The 23,898-nt window shown below is 39.3% G+C and overlaps 1 protein-coding gene and 1 long non-coding RNA gene across 4 annotated transcripts in view; both read right to left on the bottom strand.

Moving 5' to 3' along the window:
- The window catches only part of LOC109194482 (B-cell receptor CD22), a 477,380-nt gene that overhangs the window by 420,720 nt on the left and 32,762 nt on the right, over positions 1 to 23,898 (bottom strand). The window contains exons 4-5 of the mRNA XM_025905643.1: positions 13,113 to 13,385; positions 12,971 to 13,001 (exon numbers count right to left, since the gene is read on the bottom strand). Of these exons, the coding sequence (XP_025761428.1) occupies positions 12,971 to 13,001; positions 13,113 to 13,385 (304 nt within the window). The remainder of the gene's footprint in view (positions 1 to 12,970; positions 13,002 to 13,112; positions 13,386 to 23,898) is intronic.
- LOC106097369 (uncharacterized) lies at positions 1,064 to 5,838 on the bottom strand. Of its 3 annotated transcripts, XR_003219115.1 has the most exons (7): positions 5,811 to 5,838; positions 5,529 to 5,648; positions 5,356 to 5,421; positions 4,843 to 4,893; positions 3,793 to 3,858; positions 3,633 to 3,677; positions 1,064 to 1,656 (listed from the first exon to the last, which is right to left on the bottom strand). It is a non-coding gene; the product is annotated as an uncharacterized LOC106097369 (long non-coding RNA). The 3 variants fall into 3 exon arrangements; XR_001223633.3 differs by lacking the exon at positions 1,064 to 1,656 and having other exon boundaries at positions 2,793 to 3,680; XR_003219114.1 differs by lacking the exon at positions 1,064 to 1,656 and having other exon boundaries at positions 2,793 to 3,677.

Raw genomic sequence — 23,898 nt, 5'->3', positions numbered from 1 at the left:
AGCACCCTTTTTTTGCATTTACACTTTATGTAAGCTTCGGTGTAAAAGAGTTTTCTATTGTAGGTCAAGGATCTTGAATGTTATAAATGTTAACGTGTGAGCAAGTGAAAAAAGGTTCTTGAGTTGTCACCTGTACTCTGTAGTTAAGTGTTGGACCTTTTGCTGAAGACCTCTGAAAGGTCCAAACACCTAATTACAATGTATAGATGACAACTCAGGAACTTTTCTAGACTTGTTTTGTTGATACTTAAACATTTAGCATATAGATGAAACTATTCATTAAATCATAATTAATCAAATTAATTAGGTCCAAAACACAATCTAAATGGTGCCATTAAATTCAAATTAATATTGTCAATTTAACTTAAAGCAATGCGGTTAATAAAATGAACAAAGTGTTTAAATTCTAATTAATGGTGTTAAATTGTGACAATAAAAGAAAGCTGTTGCTTTTATAGAACAATTTCACTTCTGATATACATCACCATTGAAATTGCAGATAACAACCATATTGATTTGTGTTTAATTGACCAAGTTTTGTGGAAAAGATTGCCTTAACTTTGTCAATTAAATCCAAAGTTGTATTTCTTAGAGTGCAGAGGTTCAGCTCACCGTTTAGCTGCAGGGTCCCTTCATTCTTCACATATCGGTGTTGAGCAGAGTGTAAATCCCGAGGCTGAATGGCCTTTGTACAAGCACACACGCTTCTTAGCAAAGCTATGAGCTACAAAAATCCAGGCAGACAGCCTGTGTCTGTCCAACCAATCAGAGACATCCTTACAATCCACAGTTTGGCTAATTTGCATTGCAGCAGGATGTTTAAAATGAAGTTGTTAATCCAGCTGGTAATCCAAATGTTAATCCCTGAGCAAATCCGTGACCGAACAGGAAAGGGAAATGGATTTTGAAATGAGGAGTGGCATCGCTATTTTAAAAAGCATTTTGAAAATCACTTTATTAAATTGGAATTCGAAAATGGATTTACAAATGCAGAATTTATTCTACAATTCATTATTTAAGCACAGAATTCTTTATTTCGATGTGTGTGGCTCTTGTGGTCCTCCATACGGACCTCCCCGAGAAAACTGGCAAAACTCTGCTACACAGTAAAAAGGCTGCTGAGCATAACGTCAGAGCAGTTGTTACTTCCCATTATGTTGATCACTTTAGTTCATTTTGGAGGGTTGTAAGCTGTTTTAAATGATAATGAGTGTCTTTCAATGAATGTTCTATTTCAGTGGATTCATGCACAACACTGAACAGCTGTAACATGTACGCTCAGTCTGACACACAACAACAACACACTTCCTTTATGTCACATGATTATTAACAAAGTTACAAAGTGCTTCACAGAAACAAATGTGCAATATATCAAAAGTCAAAGAAATAGTTAAAAACATAAAAACAGATCTACAGTACATTAAAGTACATAAAAATTATTATCTAAGGGGAGAGAAACAAGAGAAAATCACTGAGTGATTCTTTCAGAAGGAAATATAACCTGAGGCTATCAGGATAATTTCTTTGAATTCAAAATATTCTCCTTTTCACTTTCACTTTTGGGACATTTAATAGAAGGAAGAGTAAAATTTAAAAAAAAAAAAAAACAGCTAAAGAGCTGCTGTTAACATTTCAGAGCTGTGGCTGAATTTGGATTTTGACACAATCTGCGGCTGCAGCCTCTGTGGCTTTTTCTAAAGACCCAAACAGACAACAAGAGGCAAAAATTAACATTTTAAGAAAAAAAAAAGAACAATTTAATGTCACTCATAACAAACTTGAACCAAATCAGGTTAAACAAAAAATAGACAAAGAACTGACTGAGAAAAAAAGCCAAACTAAGAAAGCTAAAATGTAAACATCAGAATAAGAAAACCTGGAACATTGGGAATACCTTGAAAAACCTTGAAAGGATTGAGAGAATATGGAGATAGGGATAGATAGGGATTAGCATAAATAAGCAGATGCACTGACAACGGACACAATATACGCACAAGAGCAGTGGGAGTAACAGAATACATGTACCGCCGTTACATATTTAATATACAAAATATGAGTAACTGTATTCTGTAACTGTTACCGTTTTAAAAGGTGGTATTTAACAGTTACTTTGTTGAAATAAATGGATCACACGGCGGTCTTTTAATGTTTCATATGTTAGGCTATGCCCTCTTTATTTTTGGTAATTCCACGCCGGTGAAACCCAAACAAAACACCCATTAAGAGGCTCTAATGTGTGTGTCTCAATCTCAGGCCCATGTCACGACTACTTGTGACCCACATAATGACGTGAAGAAATGTTTTTAAACATTACTATTCAGAAAATTGTTTAATATGAAGGCAATAGGCAGAGTGTTACAGGCATAGCCCTAAAGAGTGTAGCCTCATGGGCAGTGTAGTCCGTGCTGCAGGGAGAACGGACTACCATACCCATTATGTGTCTGTGAGCGCGAGGAGGGAGAAAAAGGAGAGTCGAAAAGTACGAGTTGTCACTGACCAGAAACAGCAGATGGAAGCATGTAAATATAATAATAACCACTGCAGCCAAAAAGAGTGCCTGATGAGCCCAGCTGTAAGTAAGCTATTAAGACTGGACTGTACACTGTGTTCGTGTTTTCCTCTGAAACAATAAGTTCTGTTGGAGCAGCCTTTCAACGCCTCTCTCTGTCTCTCGCTGGCAAAGTTGACCCAGACAACAAAGTAAAGCTAGTTTTCGGCTACGAGCCCAACACGAACCCGACGCATTAGCCAGAGGTCCCTTTACTACGGCTCGGAGCCGCAGACCTGTTTTATATACGCGTGGAATAGTTTTCTATATGAGATCACTGCAAAAAGTGCAGCCTTACCTAATGTCCACCTACTGTTACTCATTTTATATTAAAATGTAAAAATCTAGTTGGTATTGGTATGGCAAGTAACATTAAGTAATAGTAATACATCACAAACAAATAGTACATTCATGTAGTTGTAAAAAGCATGACAGTATATTAATTAATCCAAAGTATTCAGAATACTTTACTCTCATTGAGTAACGTATTCTGAATACGTTACAAAATACATTTTGGGGCATTTATTCTGTAACCTGCAGTGGAATACATTTGAAAAGTAACCTTCCCAACACTGCACAAGAGGGTGATCAGGAAAGTGGAAACACATCAGAAAACAGCTCTGATGAATTAAATGTAATGAGACAGGGAAGCAAAACCAAACACACTGCACATGAGACCAAAGACTGTAAAAATAAAACAGGAAGTACATGAACGCACGAGCTTCATGCAGAAACAGCAGAAACAAGCAGGGACACAAAAGCTGAAACACAAGGAGAAAAACGGGGCAAAAGGTAAGGAAGACAAAACACTACTAAGATACACAGAGGCCAAGGGAGCGTAAATATGGGTCACATGAGAGACTCACACAATAGACACAGGGATGAGACAAAGACACAAGAGGAACCTCACAGACAATAAAGCATAAACTGGAAATACAAGAAAACTCAGAAACACAGAAAGCACTAAACTCAAGGCTGAACTGTATAAAGTTAAACTTAGACCATGTTCACACGATCACAGAGAGACTCACAAAACCAAAATAACCTCAGAATGCTGAGTCAAACACCAAACACCCTGACAGATTGACATTATTGTAGTCAGAGCTCTCCTCTGGGTCACCACGTTGCCCTGCTGAGGTGATCAAATGAAAGCATTTCAAAACAAACTTCCTGTTTTGTTCACAAATGCATTTATTGTCATTATTATTATTTTGCATTTTAAATCTCACATTTTGTGCACTCACTTGTCTTGTTAATGACCTTGAGCTGAATCACAGATGCGACATTGGCGTAAACATCTTCTGCTGGACCTGAAATTATAATCTTATTGATGTTAATGCTCCCTTCTGTGAATCGCTACCTTATCATAGTGGACCAGTTTGTGTGTCCTAGGCATCCCAGGGGCTGTTGTTGGGTGAGGGTGGGGCTGAGAGCTTCTAGTGGGTGCTCCACTTGAGGACTGTTGTGCTACTGGGAGACTTCTACACTCATGTAGGCAATGACAGTGAGACCTGGACAGCATGATCGAGAGGAATATCCTGCCAGATCTGAACCTCCACTGTGTTTTGTTACTGGACTTCTATCCAAACCACAGTTTGTATATAACAAACCCCATGTTTAAACATGAGTGTGTCCATAAATACATGTGGCACAAGGACACCAGAGGCTGTTGGTAGATGATCGATTTTATTATTGTATCATTAGAGACAATAATAGATAATAGATCTGCGGCCATATGTTCACCTGAAGAAGGAGTCCTAGTGGGCTTGGTTAGCCTGTGGGACTGCCAAAGCAGCTGATAAGAACCACTGGGCAAAATGTAATGCGGCTCGGGCAGCAGATAAAGCAAATACTTGGGTTTGGGAGGAGTTTGGAGAAGCCATGGAAAAAGACTTTCAGATTGTCTCGAAGAGATTCTGGCAAACAGTCAGATGAAACAGAAGGGGAACCATCACTACACACTGTGAACCCTCAGTGGGTAGTGAGGGTGGAGTGCTGCGAACTTTGACTGAGGATATTGTCGGGCAGTGGAAGGAATACCTCAAGGACCTCCTTATTCCCACTAACACATCCTCCATATGGCAAGGAGAGTCTGGGGACAAGGGGGGCAAATCATAATAACAATAAAGTGTGCTGGAAAGGAGAGCCCATCTGTTAGTCGAGCTTTGGATACAGGAAGAAACTGCAGTTTTTCCTCCCTGTTGCCTCAAACTAGACCAGCTCATTACAGTTAAACACATTTGTTATATAATCATCCACCTTCCATAAGCTCTGTATTAATGTCTATACTTTACCACTTCCAGTGTTTTCAGATCTTCTGATTACCTCATAGCCACAACGATTTCCTACAGGTCAGAGAAAATCAGTCACCTCATGTCTGTAATACTAATTTAACCTCCTAGGACCTGGCGTCCACATATGTGGACATCACATTTTGGGTTATTTAGACCAAAATACTGAATTTTGCTTTACAAGGGCCTGATACCCACTTACGGGGACATTATACTGCTACTGTTCTATCAAAATTTTAAATGAAAATCCTCATATGTGGCTCTTATTTTTCTTAAAAACAAAAATAAGGTAAAAAAAAAAATCTGGTAATTCTTTGTTTTTACATTCATCAGGCCCCAATGTGACCAAATATCAAAGAGAAATTAAAATTGCATGCTGTGGAAGAGTTATGGTCTTAGGAGGTTAAACATAACTATTATTGAAAATAACATTTATATTAAAAGCTGCAGGAAATGTAACAAGTACAGTCTTGTTTCAAATAGCATCAGAACATTATAAATAGATGAAAAACTAACCATGAAGAAGAGAGGAGTACACTTGCTGCTGATGATCTTGATTGAGCATCTGCTCATTAACAGCACCTTCATTAAAAAGTCAAATAATACATTTGGCTTTTAAATGCGTCAAATGATCCATTTATGTTTTTGAATGATAAAGAGTTTGTAATAAGTAAAGGAAAAGTTCTCACTGTTGGTTCTTCTGCAGCGATACAACAAGAGCAGGAGAATAATAATGAGAGAGACTCCACAAACCAGTCCAACAATCAACCACACAGGAGATGAAGAGCTGTCAGCTCCTGACACAGTTACTGTGACAACAATGATACACATCTTATGAATAAACTATAATAATAGTGAAAATGTCATAAAATTGTTACATAATGTTCTTTCAAAATAGAGACAATCTAATGTTTCTTCTCAGTCACCAAACTGGTTTAGAAAAATCCATCAAATGTTTTGATCCTGCTCACCTTTAACTGACATCCAGCTCTGTGCTGACTCTCTTCCTGAGTACTGACACTTGTAGAAACCTTCATCAGACTCTGACACTGCAGAGATCTTCAGCTCCCCTCGGGGATCATTTTGAATAAGTTTGTCATTGTGATAGAAAAACACATTGGAAAGTATTTTTTGTGTTCTCAAACTGCAGCTCAGACTAACAGAAGCTCCCTCAGTCACAGGATGAACAGGACTCACCAGGATAGGACCATTACCATCATCTGTGACACAATCACACACAACTGTTTCAGTCACATCAGCTGGTGCACACTTTTAGAAAAAGCTGACAAACAATAATAAGAACAGATTGTACAAATGTTTTTTCATCATGAAGATCTGATCTTGTGTAGTTAAAAATTGCTGTATGTGTTTTATTTTTACCACATAATGACTTCACATACAGCAAAACTGGGACAAATGTTCATGTGACGTCTAAATCATTCAAATCCAAGAAGTAAATGTATAATAACATACTCTGTACAGTGATGTTGACTGCACTGCTGAACTCTCCTGATCCAGACTCACACCAGTACACTGCAGTATCTGACTTTGATGTGTTGATGTTACATGTGGATCCAGTCATTCTCCTACAGTCAGAGTACAGTCGGCCGTCCTCAGAGAACTTCCTCACTCTCCACTCAGTGAAGTTTCCCTCACAGGTCAGTGAGACAGAGTCAGAGGTGAAGTGTTGCACTCTGTCAGGACTCACTGTGAGAGACGCTGCTGAATGAACATCTGGAAACAACATGCAGTGAAGAGACAAAGCTCACAGATGTTAGCATTCAAAATATCACAGTGAAAATATACGTTTGACTTTTGTGTGGTTCACAGGAGTCCTGCTAGTTATGCAGCCAGATTTACAGACTTTCAAATCATCAACATGAAGATTAAAATTCCTCAAACTGACCTGCAGACCAGACAAACTTTGGTTGACTGTGATCAGTGTGATACTCTGGGTCTCCTCTTCCAGCTCTGCACACATATCCTGCTGTGTGTGTCTGTCCATGAATGATGTAGGAGTCCTGTGCAGTCCCACTGCCATCAGGTAGCAGCTCATAACTGGAGGATTTCTCTGATAGATCAGGAACAGCTTTATACCAGTAGAAGCTCCATCCTGCAGACGGATGTTCAACCTCACAGTTCAGAGTTACTGAGGCTCCAGGACTCAGCCATGATGGAGACACAGTGAGGACAGGACGGGGTTTATCTGTTCAACAAAGATTTTCTCTCAATGTTTCGTCTCTTAACTCTGAATTCAATGTCACTAAAATGTTGACTCACAAATATTTATGATGAACTTTAAGAGTGAGACTATCTAAACATGTCAAATATCTCAACATGTACTAATAAAAACACATTTTTACAAACTGTTTCTATTTCCAGCTTAAATGAACTATGACTCTACTTACTGTCAGAAACTGTCAGTGTGACTGAATCACTCCACTCTGTTGTTTTATGCTGTGAACTTTTCATTCTGCCCTTACAGCGATAGTTTCCACTGTTGGATGATGAAGCAGATCTAATCCTGTATTCATTTTGATTTGGAGCTTTTATCCTGCTGTTTGTTTCCCACTCATAATCCCACTCAGTGTCTCCTCCATGGATCTCACATCTGACAGTGATCGTCTCTCCTCTGTATATCTCAGACCAGTTTGGATACAGAGTCACAACAGGCCTGTTTGAGGCTGTTACTGTTCAAGAAAGTACAATAAAAACACATGAATGTCAAAAATGTTAATGCCTTTTGTTCTTCATCTTCCTCCTTAATCAGGAATTTATCTGACTTCATGTTAAACTGACCAGTTTTCCCAATCCTGACTGACTGGCTGTCCTCTGTGTAGTAAACTGGGTTTCCTCTTCCTCCTCTGCACCTGTAGAGTCCTTCCTGTGAGACACTGATTTGTCCATTTGAGTGGAAAACTGCATCTTGTGTGGTCAGGGCTTCAGAGGATTTCTCATCTCTGTACCAGTAGTATTTCCATCCAGATGATGATGATGGGTTCACAGAGCAGGTCAGGGTCACACTGCCCCCTACTGGAACAGCTGTGTTATCAGCTCTCAGTTTGGCCTTTGGTTTATCTGCAGTTCAGTTTAGAAAAAGAACAAAAGTCAATGACTGAATCAAACCAGTTGAAATAACTTGGTGGAAATATGGAAATAATAAATATCACATAACTTTAATGGTGAAGCTACAACAAACTGTACAACTATCACACAAACACAACACTAATCTTTCATATTTAATTTGCTGCATTTCTAAGTTAAAAACACACATGAGGAACAATCAGTGGATTTAATGTTTCTTAGTGGATGTGGTGGAGCAGCTGAGACAGATTCAGCATTTGTTCTGCATTTCATCTTTCATGTATTAGAGCTGCACAGCAGAGAAGTTACTCTCATATGTTTTGTTCTCTTCACTGTGAATAAAAAGCTGCTGTTCAGGTTTTTGTTGTTGGAATAAAAACTAAACATTTTACTGACCAACATGAAAGACAGTTATAAAGCTGTAAGAAAGAAGAAGTGCTTTTTCCTTATTTAGATACTCTGGATGAAAGATCGTACATGATACAGTCAGTGTGATGATATCACTCCACTCTGAGAAGAAATAGTCTCTTCTGCCCCGGCAGCTGTATCCTCCACTGTCAGACTCAGTAGCTCTGATGATTCTGTATTCATTGGATGTTGGAGGTGTGTTTAACTTGGCTGCTCTCCATTCATACGTCCACTGAGCTCCTTCACCTCCCTGAATCTCACATCTGACAGTGACTGTCTCACCGCTGTATATCTGAGTCCAGGATGGCTGCAGGGTCACAGTGGGCTTACTGGGAACTGTTCACAGAAAATATTCAGTTAGAGACAAATAGAAACATAAAAATTCTAATGTTTAAAACATGAGAGTAACGTGAGTGAAAAAAAGAAAAATCAACCTCCAACAGGCTACAGGGTTAAACCACACCTCAGGAAGTCTGACCACAGATAACTGTTTTTGATCACGGCCACATCCCACTTTGCAAAATAGCTACAAACAGCACAAAGAGTCAAAACCAGGCCAGAGGCAGGACTGCTTCATCAGGATGCACTGAGACATTTTCAAACACCCTGACCTGTAGCTGGTTTTTGATAGCATACTGTGCTACATGAAGAACTGTATAGCACAGCTGCACAGTAGCACAGAGGAAAGAGCTCCACAGGGTTATACAGGTCACCCAGAGGATAGTCGGCCATCCTTTGCCCTCACTTGAAGAACTGCACAGCTCCCGCAGTCTCAGGAACATGAAGAAAATCCTTCAGGATCCATCTCACCCAGGTCATGCACTGTTTGAACGTCTACCTTCAGGCAGACATTTCAGAGCCATAAAGACAAGAACTAACAAACTAAGGAACAGCTTTTATCCCTCAGCCATCACCATGCTGAACGCTGAACAATCAGATCCAACACAACTCTCATATACAGTGTTTACATAGTTACAGCACAGTCTCATGTTTACACCTGCAGGTACGGCTGGTATTTACATCAACACTGTAACAAAGAAACAATTGTTTTATTGTTTGTTATTAAAACAAAAATCTGAAACTTTTCACTGCAAGGTCTCATTTTTCTTTGGAATTTGAACTTTTGTAGCTAAAACACATTTTTTAAAGGTGTGAATCGTTTTGTTGATGTTTTTTGGAGACATTCTCTGTAAGGGTGAGTCCTTAATCGCACCATTTTGGACTTAAATCAAAAACAAAGTTGAATAAATGTTTGTATTTTCCCACCTCTCCAAGTAATCTTAATGAGCAGAAAACTTATTTAAGGGTTAATAAACTCACAGCTATTAGATAAAGTTGTTAGCACACATTACATAATGACCTCTTAGTCTGGTAGAAATAAAATAATTAAACTCACGAGTTTCTGTAACTGTGACGTCACTGCTGTCCTCTGTGTAGTAAACTGGATCTCCTCTCCCTCCTCTGCAGTGGTACAGACCTCCTTGTGAGACACTAATAACTCTGTTTGCTTCATTTCCTCTCGTGAGCTGAGCTTTAGAAGAGACTGAATCACGTCTGAACCAGTCAAACTTCCAGCCAGCAGAGCCCTCCACAGAGCAGCTCAGTGTCACACTGCCCCCTGCTGGTATGACTGAACTTTGTGCTGTCAGTGTGGCTCTGGGTTTACTTGCTGTTGATGTTACAGGAAAGAGAAACATCAGACTGTCAGTTGCTTCAGGAAAAATTTTGTTATGATAAATAAAGATTTTAAAGAGAAAGTAAAAAAAAAAATTCAAGAATCATTTTAGAAACATGCAATTTGTTGGGTTTTTTTCAGTAAGTGCTTAATAGTAATGATCAAACTTCACACATTCACTCAGTCATTTAGCTTCTAGCACCAAACAGAAAATATTTACCTGCATGTGACACATTAGACTGTCTTCATGCACAACTACACTACAGATTCCCTCTGATTTATTCTTCATCTATTCAAAGACAAATGTTACAAATACAAAGTACTTTATCCATGTTTAATCCATGGTCAGTTTGTTTGTGTCCTCTCTACATTTCCCTTTAATAATAGTCTAAAGTCACACTACACTGAATGGTGTCTGTTATTGTTCGAGCACCGTGACCATCGCTGACATGGTTCCAACATCAAGTTCAGGTAGTTTTCTATGATCTTAAATTTAATTTTGAATAATGTAAACACCTTATTTACAGAGAAAAACTCAACAATCAGAGAGGCTGACAGACTCCAATGAAGTCTCCAATAAAATAAAACCACACAGGAGTCCTTTGAGTTTAATTCAGCTAAAGATGGAGTCTGTGTTCCTCATGAGACCAAACTTGCCAAAATGTGAACAACCTGTGGAGGGTCTTGTTTAACGCTGCCACTGCAGCTTGTCTAACATCTGATTGGTTACTATGTAGAGTAAGTCAGCACAGATCAATACTAGAAAATTGACTGCGATGAACTGGTGGTACTGTGGACGTGGGGCAGCCAGGTATCCCAGAATGCATTTCAATTCACAAGCAGCAATTATAGTGCTATCGAGTATAAGTAAAGTTTTAAAATACCCTGTTTGTCTGTCACCAAGTGTACTTTTTTAATCCATGGTCAGTTTGTTTGAGTCTATTTGCATAAGCGCTTCGATGTTAGCTTTGCTAACTGTTAGCTGACGGACTGTTCTGAGCTCTCGATGCCACAAAGCACGACTCCAGTCACACAGTTTAACACCCACACTGAGTGAACACTGGACATAATTCACTGAGGTTATATCTGTGGGGTGATGTTTATTTCATTGATTTATTTAATGCTGATTAAATCAGTTTGACTCAGATTAAAGTTTCATAACTGCACAGTGTTACTGAAGTTTAATGTCTGACTGGAGCGCATGTTGAACTGAAACATTCACTTGCTTTTTCTATGATGTTCATATGTGTTACATGTTTTTAACCATCAATTTTGAATTAAAACTAACATTAAAAATATTTTTATACAAGAAGAAAAGAAAGAATTTCTACCCTGAGAAGAAACGTCTGAACCAGCATGTTGATGCTGTTCATGGACACTGAAGACTGCAGCCTGTCCACAAATGGTTAAATGATCAGTTTTGTAATATAAACACAAACTGTCTGTTATCATGTTTGAAAGTTTACTAGAATAAAAAATAAATAAATTAACATCTGATTTGTGATTTTATTTAATAGGCAGATGACTAATTTTCCCAATTAAAGGTTAGATTAATAAAATAAGTAACTTGAAATAATCTGGATGAAAGATCTTACATGACACAGTCAGTGTGATGATATCACTCCACTCTGAGAAGAAATAGTCCCTTCTGCCCCGGCAGCTGTATCCTCCACTGTCAGACTCAGTAGCTCTGATGATTCTGTGTTCATTGGATGTTGGAGGTGTGTTTAACTTGGCTGCTCTCCATTCATACGTCCACTGAGCTCCTTCACCTCCCTGAATCTCACATCTGACAGTGACTGTCTCACCGCTGTATATCTGAGTCCAGGATGGCTGCAGGGTCACAGTGGGCTTACTGGGAACTGTTCACAGAAAAATATCCAGTTAGAGACAAATAGAAACATAAAGTCATTTTGAAGCCTGATTTTCTTTTTGCTGTTGTTCAGAGGAGAAAGATTTACTGCATCCTGGTGACATTCTGACTGTAAATGAAGCTGGATTCAAAAATCAGTGTTTACATTTATTTAATGTGTGGACAGAAAGTTTAAAACTCACAAGTCTCCACAACTGTGACGTCACTGCTGTCCTCTGTGTAGTAAACTGGATCTCCTCTCCCTCCTCTGCAGTGGTACAGACCTCCTTGTGAGACACTAATAACTCTGTTTGCTTCATTTCCTCTCATGAGCTGAGCTTTAGAAGAGACTGAATCACGTCTGAACCAGTCAAACTTCCAGCCAGCAGAGCCCTCCACAGAGCAGCTCAGTGTCACACTGCCCCCTGCTGGTATGATTGAACTTTGCGCTGTCAGTGTGGCTCTGGGTTTACTTGCTGTTGAAGAAACAAAACCATTAAAAAATTAAATCATCATCATGAATACATTTCTTACAGAACTAATCACACTTTAAACATTCACACAGTAATTTGTGAAAAATAATAAGTTTTCCTGCACAAAAAAATAATTAGTTTTCCTGCATGTGACACATTAGATTGTCTAACAAACTAAAGATTTCACTGATTTATCATTCTCTTATCAAACTCTCATCTCTGTACATTCCTCTTTACATTGCTGATATTTTAAGAGCCTCCATGGTGTCTCTACTTTCTGTTTGCACAGTGAAAAAAACTGTTGTCCTGAGCTGCCTGCAGACAGCTGGATCATTGTTGGAGTTTTCCTGTTAAGACAGATGTAAACATCAAAACATGAAATGTCAGCATGAATCATGGTCCAACTCACATGAAACTGTCAGTGTGAAGACATCACTCCATCCTGTTAAGAGATAGTCACTGTTACCCCGACATCTGTAGTCTCCACTGTGGGACACTGAAACTCTGCTGATCCTGTATTCACTGGATGTTGGAGGGCTGTTTGTGTTGGGTGCTGTCCATTCATATTTCCACACCTTTCCTTCACCTCCCTGAATCTCACATCTGAGAGTGATTGTCTCACCAGTGAATATCTGAGACCAGCTGTGCTGCAGTTTCACAGCAGCCAAAACTGTTCAACAAACAAACACAAATATTAAACTGAAAATTGATATTTATAAATTGTTACTTCAGTTTAATCATAATTTTTTCGTCTTATTTCACAACCAAATTTCACCTTCACCTTGTTTCTGAATTGTAACTGGAGCACTGTCCTCTGTGGAGAAAACTGGATCTCCTCTCCCTCCTCTGCAGTAATAGATGCCTCCTTCTGAAATACTGATAGTGTGCTCTGATGTTCCAGCTCCTATTTTCTGAGCTCCAGAAAACTCTGAATCACGTCTGAACCAGTCAAACTTCCAGCCAGCAGAGCCCTCCACAGAGCAGCTCAGTGTCACACTGCCCCCTGCTGGTATGACTGAACTGTGTGCTGTCAGTGTGGCTCTGGGTTTACTTGCTGTTGAAGTTACAGGAAAGACAAACATCAGACTGTCAGTTGCTTCAGAAAAAACTTTGTCATATAACAAATAAAGATTTTAACATAAAATCTCAATAGTAATTTAAAAATATCCAATTTATTTTCATTAATTTATAATTTATGTATTTCTTTTAGTTCAGTAAGTGCTTAATAGGTCACATCCCTGGATGATGGGTTAAGAAGATGGATGTAGTTCAATAATAGATCTTAGGTTTCTCAGGTAGGTCGGTCCCTGATCTCAGTGTGATCATCACACTTGTTACAAACAGGCACCAACAGCACAAGAAAAAAAAGTTTCTTCAAAACAAATTTGATGAGAATCAACAACTGGCAGCAGCACATGAGGACAGCACAGGTATCTCAGCTAACTGTTAGCCAGCTAGAGAGCCAGGAGCTAACACTGGATGTATATAACATGATGAAAACTCTATCAGAGTGAATCAAGAATCAGGTGAGACTGCTTTGTTAATCTGTTTTTTATTTAAATGTTTGTTTTAAGGATCATGATCACATAAATATATATGCATAAAGATGCATAACCAGTGGACAGTCAGCAGCATTTATCAGTCACCATAATTTACACAGATGTTTTTCATACTGTATGCTCTCCCCGACTCCAACCAGGGCTGTGATGTGATAACAGAACTCTTCTCTGTTGATGATCAGCCTTTTCTTTTTTCAGCATCTCTATTTTCCATCATCAGACAGCAGCTCTGCTCATTCTGTATTTATTGATCATGTTTGTTCAACAACTTCAAATAAATTTTTTTAAAACACAATAATTGTGTCATAATTCTGAGCTGCAGGGGTGGAAACTACACATGTGAAGGTACTGAGGAAACAGAAATTATTACATCTGTGTTTAATATTTGTTATGATTTTTTCTGATTTTGTTACTAAACTAAGACAAAGAACAATATGACTGAATGAAATGTGTCCAACTTACATGATACAGTCAGTGTGATGATGTCACTGCACACTGAAAGACTCATGGTGCAGCAGCTGTATCCTCCACTGTCAGACTCAGTAGCTCTGCTGATTCTGTATTCAGATGTTGACGGTCTGATTAACTTGTGTTCTCTCCAAACAAACAGCGACTGACTTCCTTCACATCTGACAGTGACTGTCTCACTGCTGTATATCTGAGGCCAGGATGGTTCGAGGATCACGGTGGGCTTATTGGGAACTGTTCACATAAACACATCAAGTTAGAGATTGATGGAAGCATAAAGTCATTTTGAAGCTGTCCTGATTTTTATTGCTGCTGTTAAGAGTCAAAAAATTTACTGCATCCTGGTGACATTTGGACTTGAAAATAATAAGATGTGTTTTCATGAAACAAATTAAAGCAGTTAATTAATATTCTGAGCAAAACAACAGAGTGACTGCACAGACCTGCAGGATTTAACTGACTTCACTGTTAATAAACTGATTTTATATCTTAAATAAAACGATGCACAAACAGAGAAACAGAATGTGATTTAAAATGGTGCATGAAATATGAAATATCAGAGCAAAAAATACATATTATATAAATGTGAAGAAAAGACAAAGAAACATTTCTCACCTTCAGCATTAATGTAGAAGAGAGTACCGAGCACTAAAGTAAAGATTAAACATCATCAGGATCAAACAGAAAATCAAACTCAAAATGAACAAAAGTGTTTTTTAAAGATTAATTTTCACATGACACAGTTACTGCTCATCAAAATGTTTCTGTGCATAAAACATTATTAATATATGAACTTGTACACAATAACATTGAGTCAAGTGCAACAAGCAGCGATGTATCCAACACGATACTCCAGACTAAACTGAACCAAGGAACCAGCCAACATTTGTCTGTAACTATCATAAACATCACAAATATGCTTTGTTCAAACTCTCAGATAAACACTTCAAACCAGTGATACACTCTAATTCTCACACATGAGAAACACTTTCATTAATCAGTGCCATTCAAACAATGTCACAAATGTACTTACACAATAAGCCCGTCATGCAGAGCAAAGAGTGCCCCATCCTCACATCCAGCCCTGCTGCACTCTGATCCTCAGCTGATCTCAAACACTTTGACTTTACATCAATAATAAAAAGTGAAGCTGCATTTAATACAGATAAGACCAGAGTGTTTCTTCTGACTGTGGCCTCTCTGTGCTTCCTTTCCTTTTATACAAACCTCAAACAGCTCCTGTAGCTTTGACCACAGCAGTTGTGTGACGTGTTCACATTTCCTGTCCACTGCAAACATGCAGGCTTGCTTCTTGTGTTTTCTTCTTACCTTCTGTTGTTTCAGGTCAGGTGACATATTTTACCAGCTCATAATTATGTTTTATTCTCAGAGACTTTTATGTGATTTGTGCAGTGTGCTGTGGATCATCATAATGTTGGAATATTTTATCTTGAGTCATCTTATCAGCCAATGTTTCTGAACATCCACAGACATTTATTGTGTGATACATGAATGCTGTCTTCCCAAAATGTGTTGTTCTCAGTTTCTGGCCACCACACTCACTCACTCTCCAGGATTATGCACAGACAATGAGCTCAAACTATTTATTTTGGTTTCATCTGCCTCCAATATCATATCAAATATCACTCATTTGAAGGTGAACATGTTCACATTTGCGACTGAGAAGACTGATGGTTTGAAAGAGGAGTGAAGGAGGCCATCTATGTCCACAGTGAGTGACCATCATTGACCAGAGGTGGTGGCTCATGGCGTCAGCTATCAGTCAGCTATAATGCAGTTTTGAGATCTCTGACCAGGCACATCAACCTCCACTAGCATCTTTCCTCAGGTGACCTCAACAGGTCACATGATAAGGTGAGGAAAGGTCTCACATTGATCTCACCAAACTCTCTGGTGATAATTTCTGAATAAGTCATCAATTAAAAATTCTGAGTTCCCAGATGTCGGATGTTTTTTCATGGAACGCCCTCTCAACTAAGATTTCCCGATCAGACTCTTTGTGTAACCACCTGGGTCTTGTTTTAGGGCCTCATAAGTATTTTTCCACTGAGTAGAACCTACAATTAAATAACATGATAAACGGGTGGCACAGAGGTACAGTGGTTAGTACAGCTGTTTCAAAACAAGAATGTTGTGGGTTTGAATCCACCAGTATACAAACACAGCCTCCATCCTTCATTCTGTTAAACATTTTCTTACAAAGGTTATGATTAAGGTTTGTTGCAGTATCATCTACACTCACAAACATGTTGATATCCAAGTGTTTTAGATTGTTTAACAGCAGGTGTGTTTCTCCATCCCTCCACTTTTCTGTGGGAAAGGTAAAATACATTAAGATGTAACTTCCTGTGTTTAGCTCGTTTGCAGCTCATGCATTTATATAAGTGCAAAGGTTTCAGTACATATCAATATGTCATGAGGTTGTAATGCTTCAAGATATAAAGTCAACAAAGTCCCAAAAACTTGTGGACTCTGTGATACTGCAGAGTCCAGCAGACAGTTTGGAGTCAAACACTGACGTCATCATCACAGGTGTAGGAACCATTTCTGTAACACCAGCCAAACAGACACATTAGTATCAGTAGGTATAGATGATTTACTGGATCCTCTGCTGGTTACAAAGCAGTGATTATACTTTGGAGTTTTGTGTTATACTGTGAGGAACTGGCCTGTTTGGAAGTTGCAGTAAGAAGAAAAACATGTCTGTATATGATTTTGTGGACAGAGAGAGTGATGGATGATTTTATTTATTTCAGAGATAAATGAACATTTACAGCACGTCCATGCAGAGACTCTTAAAGACATGAGCGTGAGAAACAAGCTTTTCACTGTTTCTCTTGATGCCCACATGCTTTATTTATTCTTTAGTCCAGCATGTGTCATCACCACAATAAAGCTGCTTTTAACCTGTTTTCACACATTGTCATACCTGCACATTTCCACTGTGCTGTGTTGACTTTAAAGAAGACAAACGTTAGACTTCAGGCTGAAACCACAGGCTGCATTTCCTCTTTTCTTGGAGGCCCAGACAGAAATGTTGTGGTATCAGATTTTCAGCAGATAAAAATAAACTAACAACAGTCTTTTACACACATGCAGTCATCACAGTCTGCTCAGAGAAACAAAGGGGGGTCAGAAAAGAATTAAAGGGTGACCTGAACCACTAGACTCACATGTCATATGTACTCTTGTCTACACACTGAGGCATCTGTCAATTAATATTAATCTGAAACATTATCACCCCCTTTCTTTTCTTTGTGTGTGTGTTTGTATTCAGATTTGTGAAGTTGTGCCCTTAATCTTCATAATATCAAAACCCCAGAAACACCAGAAAAGTGCATCATGATGAGACCCAGAATCAAACATTCAAGAAAAGCTAAATACACTAGTGTAGATAACACCCGGCAGTGTGCTGAGAGCATCTGCACCCCATAAGACCAAGAAGCCAAGAACACCAGCATGCTGTGTGAGAAACATGCATGAAAGTCAGAACACCTCTGGCATCTTGCCCACAGTCTTGTGGGTTCACATGGCTAGTGGGTCCTCTCTGTGGCTGACTGGCTGTTAACCCAGTGAGTGAGAGTTTCTCCCACTGCATCGGGCCGTATCCTTCTGCTGCACTAAAGGACAGTTTTGCAGCCATGTAGCTCTGCTCATGTCACGTGCAGCCTTCCCACATCACATAATTTCTGGGCATGACCCTGGAGTCTATCAGAGCCTCCATGTCCCTCACCCCGAATTGACAGCAGACCTTCGGGGTGTGCCTAGACCCATTTGGGCTTCACTCGTGGGTCAGCTCTTGAGGCTGAGGGCTCTACGGTCAATAGCTGTTATATCAGTCATTGGGCGTCTCCTACATAAATATGATGGAGCTGCAAGCTGTCATCCTGGCACTCAAGCAGTTTCTGTCGCGACTGTTATGGTACCATGTTATCATCAAGATAGAAAGAATGGTCACAGTAGCTTACATCAACAGGTAAGGGGGCCGAAGGTCTCCCCTCCTCTGCACGATAGCTACCAGACTGTGGCAGTGGGCTCACCCCGTTCTACTCACTGAAAGCAGTTTATGTGCCAGGGCCACTGAACATGAAAGTGGACATTACAATATGTCGAGGGAGAGCCCAATCCAACATGAGTGGAGACTCCATCCAGATGTGGTCCACCAGATCTGGAGTCGCTTCAGAGGGGCAGAAGTAGACCTTTTTTCCCCCCAGAGAATTCACACATTGCCATCTGTTCTTCTCCCTGGAGACAACCTGTTGCACACCTGGCCACAGGCTCTCTCCATACTTCCTCCTCCAGTTATTCCTTCACTGGGTACAGACTGAGGAGTTGAGGTTGATCCTGGTGGTCCCTCTTTGGCCCTACATGCTAGTTTTCAGTAATCCTGCCAGTCATGGCCAGGACACCCCGGGAGCTCCCTGTTCTGATGGACCTCCTGTCCCAGGTGAGGGGGTCACTGTTCCATTCCCAGTAGGACTCAGGGTGACAGCCTGTACCTTGAGAGGGAGAGGCTCCATGCCTGGCCTGATCTAAAAGTGAGAATGCTGCAGGAGTTTTGTGCACGATCCACCAGGACTGCCTACTGCTTTCTTTGGTGGCTGTTTGCCTCCTGGTGTGCGGTCCACCAGCTGGACCCCCACAAGACTGCAGTTGACATGATCCTTTGTGAGCTGCATGCTCTGTTGGTCCAAAGGCAATGATGCAGGTGACACAGGGGTTATCCTCCGGCCTAACACTGGGTTGCTGCTGATGACCCTGTTTGAATTTCACCTGTCCAAGTAAATGCAGAGTTATGAATATCTCCCACTGGGGACCTGCACAAGGAGACAGCTGGGAGCCAGGTTGCCCTGTGCTGTCTCCGTGCTTTTGGCACAGCATGTCTTGCTTACCCGGCCGTTTAGGAAGACAGACAAGCCGTTTGTCAGCTTCGACTCTGGATTTCTGGGCAGACCCCTGTCTAAGTCTCGATTGTCCCACCGGGTTGTGGAGGCCATTCAGCAGGCATATGCCTCTTTGGATGTTCCCCTCCCTTTCAGAGTGCAGGCCCACTGTGTCACAACATTAAAAATTTTAATCACTTTCAGCCAATAATCAATAAGAAATGTTTCATCCTTTCTAAAAAATAACTTTTATTTTGATCTAAATTTGTTCTTTAGACACAGTTACAGCTACATTTACAACACACAGAGTTTTTTTTATTCTTCTGCAACATGCTGTGATGTAAGTAATAGACTCTGAAGTCAAAGTCTCCTTTATCATCACAGCTCTTGGAAATATTTAACACTCTGTGAAGCAGTTTAATCCATTGCGATGAATAACTAAATTGCGCCCTATGTTGAATACCAGCTGTAAACACACCCCAGTGTTTATATGTCACAGGTGTTTCTGTATGGTAGATGGTGATTATGTCTGAGATATGTTTCTGTATGGGAAAGGTGGAGAGTGACAATGATCTGGCAACCTGAAGTTACACAAAGCAAAATAAATTTATATGTGGTTTTGTGGGTACAGAGAGTGACAGATTCTCTTATGATTTCTTAATTCAAATATACATAAACAGTGACAAGATGTGCTCTTCAGAGTACACATATACCCAGAGACAGGGACCCTAGAAACAGTACAACAATATTTTTTTTAATGAAAATTATTAACCTGTCACCATAAGAGAGGGAGAGAGATCTATACACTACAAACAGTCACATGTTAGAGAGCACAGCTCATGCAGTAAAAACCTTGTGTGCTGTCCATGGTGCTGAAATAATAACAGTTTAAAGAACTTAATATTTCACTGTTTGTTTGTTGTTTGCAATACTGCAAGATTTGGTATCGATCTGATACCAAGTAAATACAGGGCCTGTATCGATGATACTGATACTGGTAGCAATACTTTTTAATATATAACACAGATGATGTCATATAATTAATAACATCATTTGGGTGGCTGTGGCTCAGGTGGTAGAGCAGATCAGCTACTGATTGGAAGGTTGGTGGTTCGATTCCTCCTCCAGTCTGCATGCCAAATATCCTTGGGCAACATACTAACCCCAAATTGCCCTCCGATGCGTTCATCGGAGTGTGAATGCTTATTAGTTGCACTTGAGTTTAGAAGTGCTTGTACGAGTGGGTGTGATTGGATGAATGAGGCATGTTGTATAGAGCGCTTTGAGTGCTCCGGGAGAGTAGAAAAGCGCTATATAAGAATCAGTCCATTTACCATCATTGTTGTTGCTAATTCTGAATGAATTTTCATGACCTTTAACACAGCCAGGTTGCCTCTTTGATGAAACTGCTGCAGTGTGTACAGGAGACACAGAATGGAAACAGAAAGTAAAGTATCGAGTTCATTATACTCGTAAGGAGAGAGAACGTGTTGGTTGACCAGGAGGACTGGGAGACCATGACAGCTATAATAAATTATAAATCGATTAATGTCTCCCCCTATTGGCCACCAGCTGTAAACACAGTCCAGTGATTGTACTTCTGTATATCTGTATATCCACACTGACACTTACCCTTATTTACTCTGGGCCAGCCCGTGGAAAATGTGAATGGTTCAGAAAAGAAGAGAAGCTGAGCTTTTCGGGGATACTTGGTGTATTACTTTCACAAGCTGCTGCTGTCTGAACACAGAAAAATCAACTCCCGCTGGGTTTTACCATGGCTGATCCACACTACCGTAACTCCTCGAGCAGTTGGGTTAAGAGAGACATTTCAAACGGTTACTGAAAGATGAGAAGATGAGCGTTACAAAACTTTACAGTGCATCATTAGAATGCACGTGCAAAGACGGTCCAATCACAGGTAAGAATTGATGACACCTGGAACAGAGAGGCGGGTGTGGAGAAGTGACAACACCTCAAAATGCCTGGAAATTTATAATATAAAAGGGAGGATTTATGAAAAACTGAGTGGAATAGGTTCAAAACCTTTTTTGTACCAATTTAGTAGAGTTCATATTTAAAGTTATGTTGTATTACATTTTGTTGAATATCAGTTTCAACATAACTATAAATCTGAAAAAACAGAGTTTGTTTTTCTTTCCCACTTTAAACTGTGGTTCCACTCATAACAATACAATAATGTGAAATGGCTGCCAGATATTGAACGCTGAGGTTTTTCTGAAAAAAGGGCAAAAGCCTTCACTTATAGTTTGATTCTGAGATTCTTACAGCCAAAATGACCAAATAAGTCCAGGTGGCTACTTGGTAAATAAAGGATCTTTCACAGGACCTACCTTGAACACTGATGTCTCTCTGATGTGGAGAACAGATTACTTCTTTGTTCTGTACTTTGTTCTGTTAGCAACATGTCGGGCAGCAATGAAGTGAAAACAGAATAACTAACTGAACATATCATAAATAATCATACAAACAGCTGGTTATCAGTGTGAGAAACACACTCTTGACAACTATATGCTGATTTTATTCTAAAGGAGAGTTTCCATCAGTTCTCACAGAGTGGTATTTTTCCCAGTACAGGTAGATCATATAAAAATGTGCAGTCCACACAGAGAACAAGTGCAGAGCTACAGGGGCACACCTGACACTTTTTATCCCTTCAACTAAGGAAATACTTTATATTTATATCTGAGAATGTCAGCATGTAGTCGTCAAGAGAACACAAATGTGCTGTTATTGTCTGCATTTCTTGTTGCCTCTTTGCTTAAACAAGTCATTTACTGAACAAAACATTTTTCTCTTTAACCACAGGCTGAGTTTCCTCTTTTCTGGGAGCTCAGCCAGAAATCTCCAAAAGTTGATTCTGTTCATCTGGACGTAGCGTTTTCTGGGAGAAACGTTTCGTCACTCATCCAAGTGACTTCTTCAGTCTCAGCTGACTGCAGGTTTCCCCAATCTTATAAACAGCCCATTGTTCCTTCAGTGGGCTGGTTTCAGTCATTATGCAAATGTACTGTTTATAAGATTGGGGAAACCTGCAGTCAGCTGAGACTGAAGAAGTCACTTGGATGAGTGACGAAACGTTTCTCCCAGAAAACGCTACGTCCAGATGAACAGAATCAACTTTTGGAGATTTATTTTCCTGGATGATTGAGAATGCATCAAGTCAGCCAGAAATCATGAGTCATTTTCAGCTGATTAATAAATTGGATAAAGAAGAAACAACATTTTTATATACATATAAGCATAACGGGTCACTCAGAGGAAGTTTTGTTGTGATATTATTTTGATTAGTTTTTAAAGCACCACAATTATTTTACACACATCAAACTGTTCACAGCATAAAAGACACAAACATCACCTACAGAAAACAATTTGATCAAACACAGATTTTTCTCTTTCATGGCCTCAGTGATGACGTGAATCACACTGTAAAATCTGAACATTGACTATACAGTTTTTGTGCATCACAATTTGGCAACAAGTAATGTAATTAACATGAGAATTATTATTATTTATTATTATTATTTGTTGTTGTTGTTGTTGTTGTTGTTGTTGTTGTTGTTACTGATATGCAAAAATATACAATAAAATGTCCATACAGTAAGCTTTAAAGATCGCAGGTAAAATTCAGGAAGAAGTGAGTGAACATCTTAAAGATATTTTTTTAAAATAAAAGACTGAAACAAACTCACAGAACCAAATCATGAAATTGTGTCATGATGGAAACAATGTCCCACACCATCCAACCTCCACTTATTACAACAGAAATAAACACAATAAGATTTTAATACAAAGATGAACCATATTATCAGTCTTCCAGTGCTGACATTAAACCAAGAGCATGTCATTGTTTAATATAACTGCTGTTGATCTGGATGCTGGCAGTTCTCTAAACGTCAAAATGTTCTGAGTTGGATTTTGTTGCTGACGTTGTTCGTGAGTCTTGAGTTTTGTTGAAATAATCTTTTTATGGACCTGAAACAAAATCAGAACAAATACGACTTCAAAAGTGAAAAAACAAAGAAATAATGGTGCCAAAGATGTGATGATGCTTTCTGACCTTTTACACTTTCACTCTTTAATCACACAGAACTGATCTCATCAGGGAAACTTACACTTTCTCACATTTTAGCTGCATGTGTTTGAAATTTAAGAGGCTCATTATTTTATTCAGACACCACAACAGAAACAGAACGTAACTAAAGAAAGTCGTGATTCAGCTCATCAGCTCCACAAAACTCTGAAACTTTAACAATGATGTCACACATTTACTGCACATGTAATCTGATTACTAATGATTCAGTGTCTGTAGAGTTCACATTTGTACCTGAGGCTGATTCAGGATTCACATTATTGTAGTCAGAGCTCTCCTCTGTGCCATCATGTCTGCCTGTTGTGATGATGGATTATTGTATTTAATAACATGGAGACTGTCTTCCTCTAAAATTACACAAGTTACAAAAACAATCGACCAATTATTACATTTCATGTTTGTTGTACTCACTCCTTTTATGAAGACCTTCAAGCTGAAATCCAGATGTGACATTGTTGTATTCATCTGCTGAAATAATGAAGTTTGATCAGTCAGAATAAATATTTACATTTCTTACAGCTC

The sequence above is a fragment of the Oreochromis niloticus genome, linkage group LG3 (genome assembly GCF_001858045.2).
Source record: "Oreochromis niloticus isolate F11D_XX linkage group LG3, O_niloticus_UMD_NMBU, whole genome shotgun sequence".
Taxonomy (NCBI): Eukaryota; Metazoa; Chordata; class Actinopteri; order Cichliformes; family Cichlidae; genus Oreochromis; species Oreochromis niloticus.
This window is presented reverse-complemented; position numbering and strand designations above follow the sequence as displayed.